Source organism: Amia ocellicauda, chromosome 10 (genome assembly GCF_036373705.1).
Source record: "Amia ocellicauda isolate fAmiCal2 chromosome 10, fAmiCal2.hap1, whole genome shotgun sequence".
Classification (NCBI taxonomy): Eukaryota; Metazoa; Chordata; class Actinopteri; order Amiiformes; family Amiidae; genus Amia; species Amia ocellicauda.
The window spans coordinates 20126699-20139217 of NC_089859.1; the positions used below are offsets into that span (position 1 = coordinate 20126699).

General features: G+C 45.9%; 1 protein-coding gene across 2 annotated transcripts; it reads left to right on the forward strand.

Annotated features, from left to right (window-relative positions):
• Positions 1-1312: 1312 nt before the first annotated feature.
• Positions 1313-9275, forward strand: sri (sorcin). 2 transcript variants are annotated; one of them, XM_066715439.1, is made up of 8 exons: positions 1313-1469; positions 6270-6356; positions 6646-6715; positions 6856-6899; positions 7107-7254; positions 7488-7601; positions 8208-8266; positions 8848-9275. In XM_066715439.1, the coding sequence occupies exons 1-8, from the start codon at positions 1422-1424 to the stop codon at positions 8872-8874; spliced, it is 597 nt and encodes a 198-aa protein (XP_066571536.1). In that variant the 5' UTR covers positions 1313-1421; the 3' UTR covers positions 8875-9275. The 2 variants fall into 2 exon arrangements, with proteins under 2 accessions (XP_066571536.1, XP_066571535.1); XM_066715438.1 differs by lacking the exon at positions 1313-1469 and adding an exon at positions 2181-2330.
• Positions 9276-12519: the final 3244 nt, after the last annotated feature.

Sequence of the window (12519 nt, forward strand, 5' to 3'; positions counted from 1 at the left end):
TATTGCGAGCAGCGCAGCTGCTTAACAAACTATAAGCGACCGAAATAAGGAAAGATTCAAGGGCAACTGCATCTTAAGGAAATGCTTTGTGTCTGCAGGCAGTGATTACACGTCTACCTGCAGTTCAGGGACTCAGGGGGCTCTGATACCACAGCGGGGCATGTTTCATTATTCACTAAAGGCCACTGCGCTGCGTTTCCCTCTCCTCAGCAGTTTCAAGCGCAGCAGCTTTAAGAACACATTCAATATCATTCTGTCAGGAATTGAATGCTGGATTTTCTCTCCCAGGTACTTGGATGTGAAAAGTAGATTCATGCACTTAGATCTTAAAAATCTCCCATTAGCCACAGCACCTTGTCATCAGTTACACACTTACAACACTGCTACACAGACATTTAAACAAGAGGCTTTATAAGCACTGCTGTATAGACTTCATTTTATATCCAAAGGTGTTAGTCAATGCTGTACCAAATGCAGGCAACTTGACATTTGCTGAAGGGACCTATGCCTTCCTTACAGTAGGGTCTCAAAAAGGATTAGGTACAGCAACTGTTGCGACTATGCTAAATGGTTAGTAAAATGTAGTACGGTTCTGTGTAGTTAAAACATGTTAAACGTATGGTTTACTATGGTGTACATTGAATTCTCTACCTCTGCTTAAGACATGAGCACAATCTGAGTTGACATCAAACTCGAACGATACAAAACTAAGGTATTGTTTTATAATAATGACGTAGCAGTGATATGATATACATGACTTGGATACAGAGAAAGGGGGACAGGCGGTTAGAGAGTAGTATTATAATAGACCATCTAAGCATTGAAATCTTTAATTGCGTTGGAAAAAAAAAGAATTCGGGAGCAGATTTATTCTCACCCAAGATGGCGGATTGTAATCTCAGTCAGTTACATAAAACCGCCCAGGAAAAAACATAGATATGTACTGTATTGCCAAAGATCCTCTATTTAAACATACATATATATTTCATATTTGGAGTGCAATACCATAGATCCCCTAAGTATATGTTTAAATAGAGCATCGTTGGTATTGCGCTCCAAATAGGAAATCTAGTTCTATTGATATCGATGGTCGCAACAGGAAATGCGTTGTACCATGGGTTGTACCATTTGTAAGTTACGCTTGAACGTCAGTTATACGCAGCAGACGCCCACACATCAATATTGCATGAATCAATGTATTGTAATAATTAGTACTGTGCAGAAGAGTGGAAAAAACGACATCGATACTATCAGAAAGCAAGCTTTGACGTGTGGGTATATAGTAATCCAAAGGGTCACCCCTGTGTACATCCAGAAGTGGTAGCGTCCTACCTCTGTCCTGCCATACCTGCCTGCCGGGGAGCGAGGCGCGCCAGAGGCTGCAGATCCTGTCCGAGTCTAGTCCATAGCAGCGCGGCGTCATGGCTTTTCCTGGTTATTCCGGAGCCCCGGGGGGGTACGGCGGAGGGGTAAGAGAGCGCACTTGGGGCGAGAGGGGGGCAGTGAATGCGACGGGGTTTCCCATCGGGACCGCCGGTTCTGCCGGGTCGCCTGTAGGCACTCCCTGACCCGCAGCCAGCGTCCCAGTGGAGCCGGGTCGGAGTCCGCCATGGCTCGGAGCGGCAGTGCTGTGGGTGTGCGGGCCTGGTTGGGGCCTGTGCTGGAGCCGGGTTCCGTACGGAGAGGTCCGCCCAGCGGCTCCGCACTCCCTGTCGTTTTTTACCGCACATTAGCCTCTCTAACCCCGCCAGCGCACCGCGGTCTAACACCCCAGCCGTGGGCCTGATCTTAATCGTGTGTGTGGTGTAGAGAGACACGTTGGAAAGAGTGTTTTTATCCGCCCGGACGGGGGCAGGAAACTTCCCAGAGAAGCGCACTGCTTGCTCCAGGCTGGGGGTCTCTGTGCGCGGAGCATGCGCAGTCAACGCGCTCAGTAGGGTCGTTACGGCTGCGCTTCCGGGTGTGAAAGCTGCTCATTTCAACACCGCTGTGAAAGCGCTGGACATCGGGAGGAGGAGAGGACGGGCCGGCTGGCGTCCGGTTTGTTTTATCCCCCCAAGAGTGTGTATGAGAATGAAACGAGTCTCTTCACACAGAGATGTGGGATCTAGGCGGACACACCAGGGTCCGTCCAGAAGCGGGTGAATGCAATCCCTGCATCACTTGGCTATTCCCAGTGTGTGCAGGTCAGCCACATGTGCCCAGAGCCGGCCTCTCACCCGTCACCTTGCCGTGTTGTGATATTTGTATCTCCGCATTGTCCTGTTAATGCACTGGCCAGTCTTTTGACGCCTGTACTTTCTTATGACCATGTGGTGAATTTGTTTATGGTAAGTAAAGAAGATGCCACTGAAGAGCGGTGGTCCAGGGAAGTGCTCTTTACAGAATTGATTCATTGTGCTCTCTATATGGGTGTGTGATTGTGTGTGTCAGTGTCAGGGTGTTTGCATGCAGGTTTTACCTCCCACTGTTATCTGCTGGTTTCCTTTGCAACATGTTTCCACTAGTCATACACTGTTTTTGACCTTTGGTCCCATATTCATATTTTATTCCATTCGGAAGGGGCAAGAACCTTCATGTCATCCATGGGTTTTAAAATCATGGCAGGCAAGGTGTGACAGAATGAATGGGTTATCTATAAGCTAATGGCATCACGGCTTCAGGCACAATAAGGCTACTTGCCAAGACTTGTAATGATTTTACCGCGAAAGGGAAATGGATTTGTTTTCTTTGGTAGACATTTTTTTTATTACAACTTTTACTCCAAACCTCGGCAATCAATCGTTACAGTTTTTAATAAAATGGACAGCCATTCTCTTCATGGGTCAATAAGAGAAGTTCTCAGAGAATTTCTTACAATTGAGAACACAAATTACATGTTATAGTTAATTTTGTGTTTTACCTTATAAATCCCATCTCTGATTATACTAAACCCCCAGTCCCACCGAGGCCACAGCTTTTATTCAAGCTTTCCATATTTTCTTATAAGGTAACATTAAATCATTAGGAAGTATATGATGATATTCCTCCTTTTGACACGATACTGTAAATTGTCTTATGGCACCCAGGGCTGGTTAATCTGAAGCATTCCTTACGTATAAAGGTACAATAGCAAGATGAGTTGTGAATTACTATATGGTAAATCAGTTTAATTTCATGGGTTACTTCATCAGTTAGTGTCCATGTAGTATTAATACAAGTAGTGTGCTTACAGGTGTCATTTCCTGGCCCTGTCATCTCAAACCACTACCACTCTTTTAACATTGTTCCTGTTGAGTTAATCGAATATGCAAATCCCAGAGACCTCCAGCTGTTGTGAGAGCAGGTGGAGTCCGATTCCATCACACACTCCAGTCCTGGCCAGTTCGGAGACGCTGTCACTTGTGTACTGTCAATAACAGATGTGTTGCGGCAACGGATTTGAGTTGCTTCATTTTGAGTAATATTTCCTGGTGGCCAAATCGATATGGAGTCTACATAAGGGATCGAGATACTTCTGTTATTGTGTTTGTTTTTCCATCTCCTTGATATGTCGTCCTAATTCTATACGTTGATTTATTGACGTCCCTCGTTGGTGGTTCCGGTGTGTTGTGACCATTAACACATGAGAAGAGAGGAAATTCTGTATATGTAGTTAGCGTGTACACGTACTAAAGCATGCATACGGTCAGTAGAAATGTTCCCAACTGCAGGGCAGGGAAAGTTTGGTTCTTATTCAGAGTTGATCCACTTTGATGTAATTTATGTTGCCTTCCATGGTGCCATTTTAATGTTTTTATTTTTAACCGCTATGCAGCAGTTACAAATTGCTTCCATTAAATATGGTCCATTGCACCTCAGAGAGATTGTTCTCTTCACAAATGTTCAGATCATTATTAAACCCCTTTCCTCAAATTGAGTTTCTTTAAACCAGTGATATTGCTCATCATTCATCCTGTCAGATTGTCGTTGAATCAGCCCTGCTTCGTGTTTTAGCGTTTGCAGTCCCTCTTGGAGAGATTTGATTGGACTTTGAGAGGCCTGTGCCTCAGAGCCATGTCTTGGGGATTGAGAGCCTCATTCTTCCTGTCCATAATTCATCGGCACTGATTCCTGTAGCTGTAGGTGGGTTCTTCTGTCGTTTATCCATACGTGTGGAATGAGATCAATTGAAATTACATTTTTCCATGACAGCCTACAAACGTTGTACTCTGTAACAAATGCCATTTTAAAAGCAGCCAAGTACAATACTTAACTCAAAACTTAAGTAAAAGTAAAATTACCAAATTTTGTAAAATACTCAAAGTACAAGTACACGAAAAAGCTACTCAATTACAGGAACGAGAGTAGTTTTAATTCGTTACTTTCCACCCCTGTGTAATTGTTTCCAGGGTCCCTTAGGTGCAGTGGGCCTGTATAATTTTGTTTAGTGGCAATTGGGGCCACTAGTCACAATACTCCTTCACTTTTGCACAACACTGAATGAACAATCCACTGTTCTCCCTTATAACAATCCCTTCTTTCATTTCTAAGTCAGGCCTGTCCTTAAGTTCATGACACAGATATTCTCCACCCAGAGCACTTTCTGACGTTCAAAATTAGTGTTATCTGGGCATTATCCATTACCTATTGCAGAAGTATCATTTCTATCCCATCTCTGTCCTGTCCGTGCAGTGTCTCCAGACCACTTATCTTTCCTGACCTGTGCACGACCTTCCACCACTGGCAAAGGACAACAGTGCTGCTCATGAGGAACGGATCTCTCCAAAAACAATTAAAACTCTACCTGTTTTCTAAGATGCTACCTAGCATCGGTAACAGTGCCACCAAACCTGAAAGCCAATTCAGAGAAGTGAACTGGCTGATGGGAGGCTGAAAGTGAACCAAGTGGTTGACGGAGAGGGGAACTTCCCCATCTTCTCTGTGACTGGGAAGTCGCAGAAGGAGGACACGACTCCTGAGCCAGACTCATGGCTTGACTACTCCGATTCTAAGCCGCCTTGGGTTACGAGGTCGCGTGTCATGCAAAACCCAATGCAAATCAACTGCCGTCCCGTCCCGACCCCAGTGAGCTCTGATCTGAACTCTTTCAGGTTATCCCTTCGTATGACGTACAGACTCGATAAGATAGGAAGGCAGACGGGTTCATAGATGGATAGATAGTATAAAAATGGAGATGAACAGGAGTTTCCCCGATCCCTGATGTGCTCATGCGTCCATTACTCTTTTGTAAATGTCCCCGTTTGATTTGCATCTGTGACAGCATTCTGTAACAACTAGTGAAGGGCGCTCAACACCGAAAGAGGGGACTTTGCAGGGACAGATCAATCAATTGATCTATCCCTGCAGAGTCCTCTCTTCTCAGTGCTGTTGGTGTGTCTGGGGGCCCCAGGGGGCGGCCGGCGTCTGTATGAGGGGGAGCAGCTTCCGCACTTCCTGCCTGGCTGCTTCCCATTCTCCGAAGTGGTCTGAGCGCGGTTGCTATGGCCCGCCCAGTTATTCAAGGGCACGTGACTTCCCAGAGAGACGAGTGGGAGTTGCTACAGCGCAAGCATTCAATTCCCTGACTCGGGCCTCTTTTGAGTACAATACAATAGTCGTAGCAAACATCATAGCAAAGGTTGTTTTTCAATTCCTTTTTTTTAACCTTCCTGTAACTGTGGTTTAATGTTTCGAACAACGTTGTGAAGTTGCTGCCAGATTAGGAAGCGCAAGTGAAATTTGCAGAAAATAAAAACCTCAAACACAATCCATTTTGCTGCTCTGAAAAATAATTCAGTAATAGTTTCGTTTTAATTTAAAATGTCGCTCTGAGTTCTGTTTCTTTGCTCAGTGGCTTTCTGCGTGCCTCGGCAGGGTCTCACACATGTGGCTGTTTTTGAAAACCTCAGAGGCAGGAGTGACTTCCAGGTTAATACCAGAACGAAATGTCTTTAAATTGAAAGTGGCTGCTTGGTGCAGTTCTTCTGTGGTCCATTCTCAAACCAAAGCTTAGAAAGTACATTTGTTTTTACCCCTCTATAATTATCTTTATATTGTACTATTTTTAAGTTGTTAATTTTGTTTATGATGTCATGGTTAATGTTTATTACTTTGTATTAGTGGGGCACTTTATGATTATTTTCGTTGGGGATGTATATGGCTCTTTTTTAGTCGCAATCAGTATAAAGTATTTTCGGCAAGGTGTGGTCACTTATGATGGGTAAAAAGTGCAGCCATTGTCCGACGCAGTTTAAATGTCTGGTCAGCCGCTCTCGGCTCTTAATGCTGTGTCTGTCTCTCCCCCACAGTACGGCGGAGCTCCAGGGGCGCCTGGATACGGGGGTTTCCCAGGGCAAGACCCGCTGTTTGGGGTCTTCTCTTCTGTGGCCGGACAGGTAGGAGCATTAATGTCCAGATCGGTGTCTCTCCCTCTCTCTGTCCATCCCGTCCCTCCCTCCCTCGCTCTTCCGTTGTTTTTCAAACTGTTCTGAAGTGTGAAAATGGCACGACCTATAAACAAGCTTCAGCTTTTCTATTAATCATAACAGCGGTATTAATAATAAAGTCCCACAGACTGTGGGATAGCGTCCACATTGATTCAAGTGAACTGTGGGCTCCGGGGATGGTTTTGGTGGTTCCTGTCCGGTCCACCGATCACCCATGCTCTCTCCCGTCTCCTTGCAGGACGGCCAGATCGATGCAGACGAACTCCAGCGCTGCCTGACGCAGGCGAACTTTTCTGGAGGCTACAAACGTAAGAGACTTTTTGTTGGTCTTCTAGCTAATGCATATGCCTGTGAGGTGCAGTGAATGAAAAGGCGGAGCGCTTTGTTGTCACAAGTCCCTCTCGCACATCGATTGCTGTTAATGCGGTTCTGCTTTGTTTGCTTCCAGCATTCAGCCTGGAGACCTGCAGACTGATGATCAACATGCTGGATGTATCCTTTAGCACCATGGTTGGACCAAGACGTTAATGTGCGTCCTCAAAGCTGCCCTGTCTGCTAAATTGTCATTTCGTTTTTTAAAGGGTGTCCATGAGTGTAGATTATTGTTTAAGGGTATAAGTTCAGTCCGAGGGTGAGACGGACACAGGGAGGTGCAGGTTGTTGTGCGGTTGACCACTGTGGTCCTTAACGTTGCTTCAGAGAGACATGTCCGGCACGATGGGCTTCAATGAGTTTAAGGAGCTGTGGAGTGTCCTCAACGCCTGGAAGCAGCACTTCACCAGCATCGACCGCGACCACAGCGGCACTGTGGACCCCCAGGAGATGCAGCAAGCCGTCACCTCCATGGGTATGCGCCTCTGTGGGGCTGGGGATGCATGTACACACACACACACACACACACACACAATCGATCAAAGTATGAATAAAGAGGTACATTGTACCTGTCCTATGGGCTTAAATGTGTATATTTTTCTCCACATGTGTACGTCTCACTCTTTTCAGGTGAAGGCACAGTGCAGCAGTGCGTCACGGGTGTGTTGTGTGAGACCCGGTTTAACCCTCTGCTCTCTGGGTTTGCAGGTTACAGGTTAAGCCCTCAGGCTATGAACGCCATCGTGAAGCGGTACAGCAGCCAGGGCAAGATCACTTTCGATGACTATGTCGCCTGCTGTGTGAAGCTCCGGTCGCTGACGGGTATGTACTTCACTCCCGCATCTTATCCCCATCACGGATTGAAAAGCTTTAACGGCCGGCAGCCACATGGGGAGCGTCTTCCCGCCGCTCACCTCACGTAGTTCGGTCAGTCGGATAGCGGCTGCCATGGGTTTCTGGGAAAGGTAGAGGTCCGGTTTAAACCAGTGTGGGGAGGAATGTTAATGAGCTGCCCTTGCTTCCAGGATTTCTGCAGGAGCTCGGGGGGTCCCTGGTTTAACTTTTAGTAACTCCAATAGTATTGAGATGAAGTCGATCCAAACTACGCAGCGACACAGGATCAACAGTGTCATTCCTGTGTGTTGAATGGCTTTTAAAACATCCTGAAGACACTGACCTGGCCAGCTGGCTTCCGACACGACTGCTGGAGCCACGGCTGTTTATAGGAAGTGAAATTGTGCATGTGACATGTATCAGACCTTGTGATTGGCCGGCTAAACCTAAACCTTAGGGGAAGGAAAATGAGGCCAATCAGGCAGCTGTAAACTGGATCGGGGACAAGGGGAGCACTGAGTCGTCCTCATGGGGACGAGGGATGAGGGCACAGACGGTACGCTGCTTTGACAACCCGTGTCTCTCTCGTTGCAGAGCTGTTCAGAAGGCGTGACCAGAGCCAGCAGGGCGTGGCCAGCTTTGCGTACGATGACGTAAGTGTTGCCGTGGGTGGCATTTCTTTCTTTGTGTGTTTGTGAGCAGAAGCACTTATCCAGGGCAACCTAGTTTACACAGGACGCCTTCTCAAGCACTACAGAAGAGCGGTAATACAATCGGCACAAAATACAGCAAGCACACCCTCATTCCATGACGTGACTCGGCCCAGGCGTGTGCTGGAGGGAGAGGCGGTGACACCAAAGAGGTGCTGACAGAACATCAGTACACGGGAGCAGAAGAGCACATAAATAAGAGTTAAACAAACGGCAACGTGGCCACCGCGCTGAGCCACCCAGGTGGTCTTTTATTGATCCTTTGTCACACGTGGCTCGGGGACGTGTTGTTAAGGCGTGTGCTTGTGTTCTTCCTCACAGAACCGGTTATAATGGACTCTGATAATTGTTAACATTGTTAACATGCAATGTTTAAGTTTGAATATGTGTCTACAGTCCCATTGTCCCCATAACATCTCACACCACATATTTAAAGACCTGTATACATTATCACTTTGGAAACTAATAACATGCATTAATATACATGTCAAATACACACACTGATGTGTGTTTTTGTCTTGCAGTTCATCCAGTGTACCATGAGCACCTGAAGACCTGGGCACAACAGACTGTCACATTCCACGTTTTTACTTTGTATTGTACGACACGGCGCATGTGTTTAGCAGTTTATTTTCTAATGGCAAATTTATTTTTGTATGTTAAACTTACTACCAAAAACTATTTTGCTCCTTTTTATTTATCATCACAGCTTTTGGAATTATATTTTCGGCGATTTAACTGGAGAGAGAGGAATTAACATCCCGGCGGATTGAGCGTGGCCCTGATTTGATCTGTCGCAGGGCTTGTGAACGCGGTCCACTCCATTGTACATGAGATTACTGCGTTTATTTTGTAATAATATTAACAAATGATGATGTACTCTTTTATTTGGAATGTCGTTCAATGACCTGCACCACTTGGAGGTGGGAAATAAAAACCTACTCGGACAAAACTTCTCCGTGCCTCTTTTCAGCGCCAAATGGTGTCCTATAAACACGAGCCTCATTGCCTCTATACAGGCGGTGTGATACTCCCAGCGGCTGCAGTGGGAGTCCCTGTCGGAAAGGGAAAGTCTGAAAGTCTGCACTGAATTATTCATGCACTGTTGTGTAACAGTAACATAAGAAAGTGTCCAATCGAGAGGAGGCCATTCGTCCCATCGTGCTTGTTTGGTGTCCATTAATAACTGAGTGATCCAAGGATCCTATCCAGTCTGTTTTTAAATGTTCCCAAATTGTGGTTGAAGAGACATCGCTGGGGAGTTTGTTCAGATTGTGACGCCTCTCTGTGTGAAGAAGTGTCTCCTATATATGCTGACAGTTAAAATTACAGCGCTCCTACTAGCAGGATGTTGGGATTCAGTTTTATACAATGATCTAAATGCATAAGGTTTTGTGTGTTTAATATGTAGAGGGAGTTGTTGATGAAAGGACAGGGAGCAGCAGTTTAAATTTTTATCTTTCAAGTGTTTTGCTGACATTGGAAACCTAATGTGATCCAGATGTGTGGGGGGGATGGGAGAGGTTCAGGCTGGAGATGTTTGGATGGCTCAGTCTCTCTGCGCTGCTGGGGGAGGAAGATGTAATAAAAGCATTTTGTGTTTCGGGAAACCTGAGGCAGATTATGGCAACTCTCCTGGTGCTGTTTGGGGGGCTCGTGTGGGGTCTCCCCAGACCGTGCCTGTGTCTGGTGTCGTTTGCGAGTGCCTCACCGGCCCGCCGTGTCTGGGTTTACTGTACAGCAGCACCGTCATGCCCAACCTCATGGGCCACGCCAACAAGGGGACGCGGCGCTGGAGATGGGGCAGTTTCTCCCGCTCATCAAGAGCCAGTGCTCGGGGCGCTTGTCCTTGCGCTGCGCTGCGTGTGCGCCTGTGTCCGAGTTTTGTCTCTCTTGAGTCTTGGGGCATGCTGGGAGATTGTACTTGTATTGTTTCCTTTATATTGTTACTGCTGTCATGTTGTTCATTTTGTTTTGCTTGTAAAGCAATGATTACTGTACTTCATATGATATTAGTTTCTTGGTGATGTTTATAGCGATTGTTTCTGGGTTGTTTCAATCGGCACAAACGGTGTTAAGGTTGTGTGTTCGGTTGAGGGCTTAAACAAAGGCTTTGGTGATGACGCTCGCTGCCTGGAGTGTGTGGACCAGCAGTAAAGACTGCAGAAGACCCCCCAGGAGGGACCTCCAGGGGAATTGGGCCGAATGCAAGGCTAGAAAATACTTTACACCAAGAGTTCAGGATTGCTTATCAGGGTATTATCTACCCTGTGTGACAAATTGTACGTACAGCCAGAGTTCAGTCACTGGGATTTAACTTGCCAGTCAGTCTATGAATATTAGTTATTAGAATATTAGTCCACTGTAAGCATATGTAAATCATGCAACCTTATTTTGGCAAATATACACTCGCCTAAAGGATTATTAGGAACACCTGTTCAATTTCTCATTAATGCAATTATCTAACCAACCAATCACATGGCAGTTGCTTCAATGCATTTAGGGGTGTGGTCCTGGCCAAGACAATCTCCTGAACTCCAAACTGAATGTCTGAATGGGAAAGAAAGGTGATTTAAGCAATTTTGAGCGTGGCATGGTTGTTGGTGCCAGACGGGCCGGTCTGAGTATTTCACAATCTGCTCACTTACTGGGATTTTCACGCACAACCATTTCTAGGGTTTACAAAGAATGGTGTGAAAAGGGAAAAACATCCAGTATGCGGCAGTCCTGTGGGCGAAAATGCCTTGTTGATGCTAGAGGTCAGAGGAGAATGGGCCGACTGATTCAAGCTGATAGAAGAGCAACTTTGACTGAAATAACCACTCGTTACAACCGAGGTATGCAGCAAAGCATTTGTGAAGCCACAACACGTACAACCTTGAGGCGGATGGGCTACAACAGCAGAAGACCCCACCGGGTACCACTCGTCTCCACTACAAATAGGAAAAAGAGGCTACAATTTGCACAAGCTCACCAAAATTGGACAGTTGAAGACTGGAAAAATGTTGCCTGGTCTGATGAGTCTCGATTTCTGTTGAGACATTCAGATGGCAGAGTCAGAATTTGGCGTAAACAGAATGAGAACATGGATCCATCATGCCTTGTTACCACTGTGCAGGCTGGTGGTGGTGGTGTAATGGTGTGGGGGATGTTTTCTTGGCACACTTTAGGCCCCTTAGTGCCAATTGGGCATCGTTTAAATGCCACGGCCTACCTGAGCATTGTTTCTGACCATGTCCATCCCTTTATGACCACCATGTACCCATCCTCTGATGGCTACTTCCAGCAGGATAATGCACCATGTCACAAAGGTCGAATCATTTCAAATTGGTTTCTTGAACATGACAATGAGTTCACTGTACTAAACTGGCCCCCACAGTCACCAGATCTCAACCCAATAGAGCATCTTTGGGATGTGGTGGAACGGGAGCTTCGTGCCCTGGATGTGCATCCCACAAATCTCCATCAACTGCAAGATGCTATCCTATCAATATGGGCCAACATTTCTAAAGAATGCTTTCAGCACCTTGTTGAATCAATGCCACGTAGAATTAAGGCAGTTCTGAAGGCGAAAGGGGGTCAAACGCATACATTAGTATGGTGTTCCTAATAATCCTTTAGGTGAGTGTATATAGCAATGCATATACCTTCCTGAGACATTTAGGCTTGTGTTAAAGGACTTAAGGGGACAGATTTGAAGTTCTGTGTTTTGCGATACAGGCCTGTGCTCACCAAAGTACAGATAACAAGTCCATGCTGGAGACCCCCCAACTGACATATGGGCTGCCATGCCCGTCTCCACAGAGACCAGCACCACATTCCTATTGAAGATTTCTTATGTGAAACACAGACATTCAAGATACTTTATATATTCCATAGACTAGAGCAAAAAACCCAAATACAAACTACATGCTGCTAACAGAAGTGTTACTCAGCTTCTTCCTCAGTTTGATAACAAACAATAAGGTGACTTAAAACTAAGTTAATGACACTTGAGTAATTCTACCTCAGAACCAAAACATGAATAAGCCATGTTTAGTCTTAAAAGAAAGACCATTAGACCATTACCATTAGGGAGTGGAACAACCTGGGAGAGGAAACCAAGGAGACGAAATCCAGGAAGACTGAACGGAACCAGAACTATAACTTCTCCACCAAAAACCTGAAAGCTTTGCAACCTTCTTCAAGTCGACGCA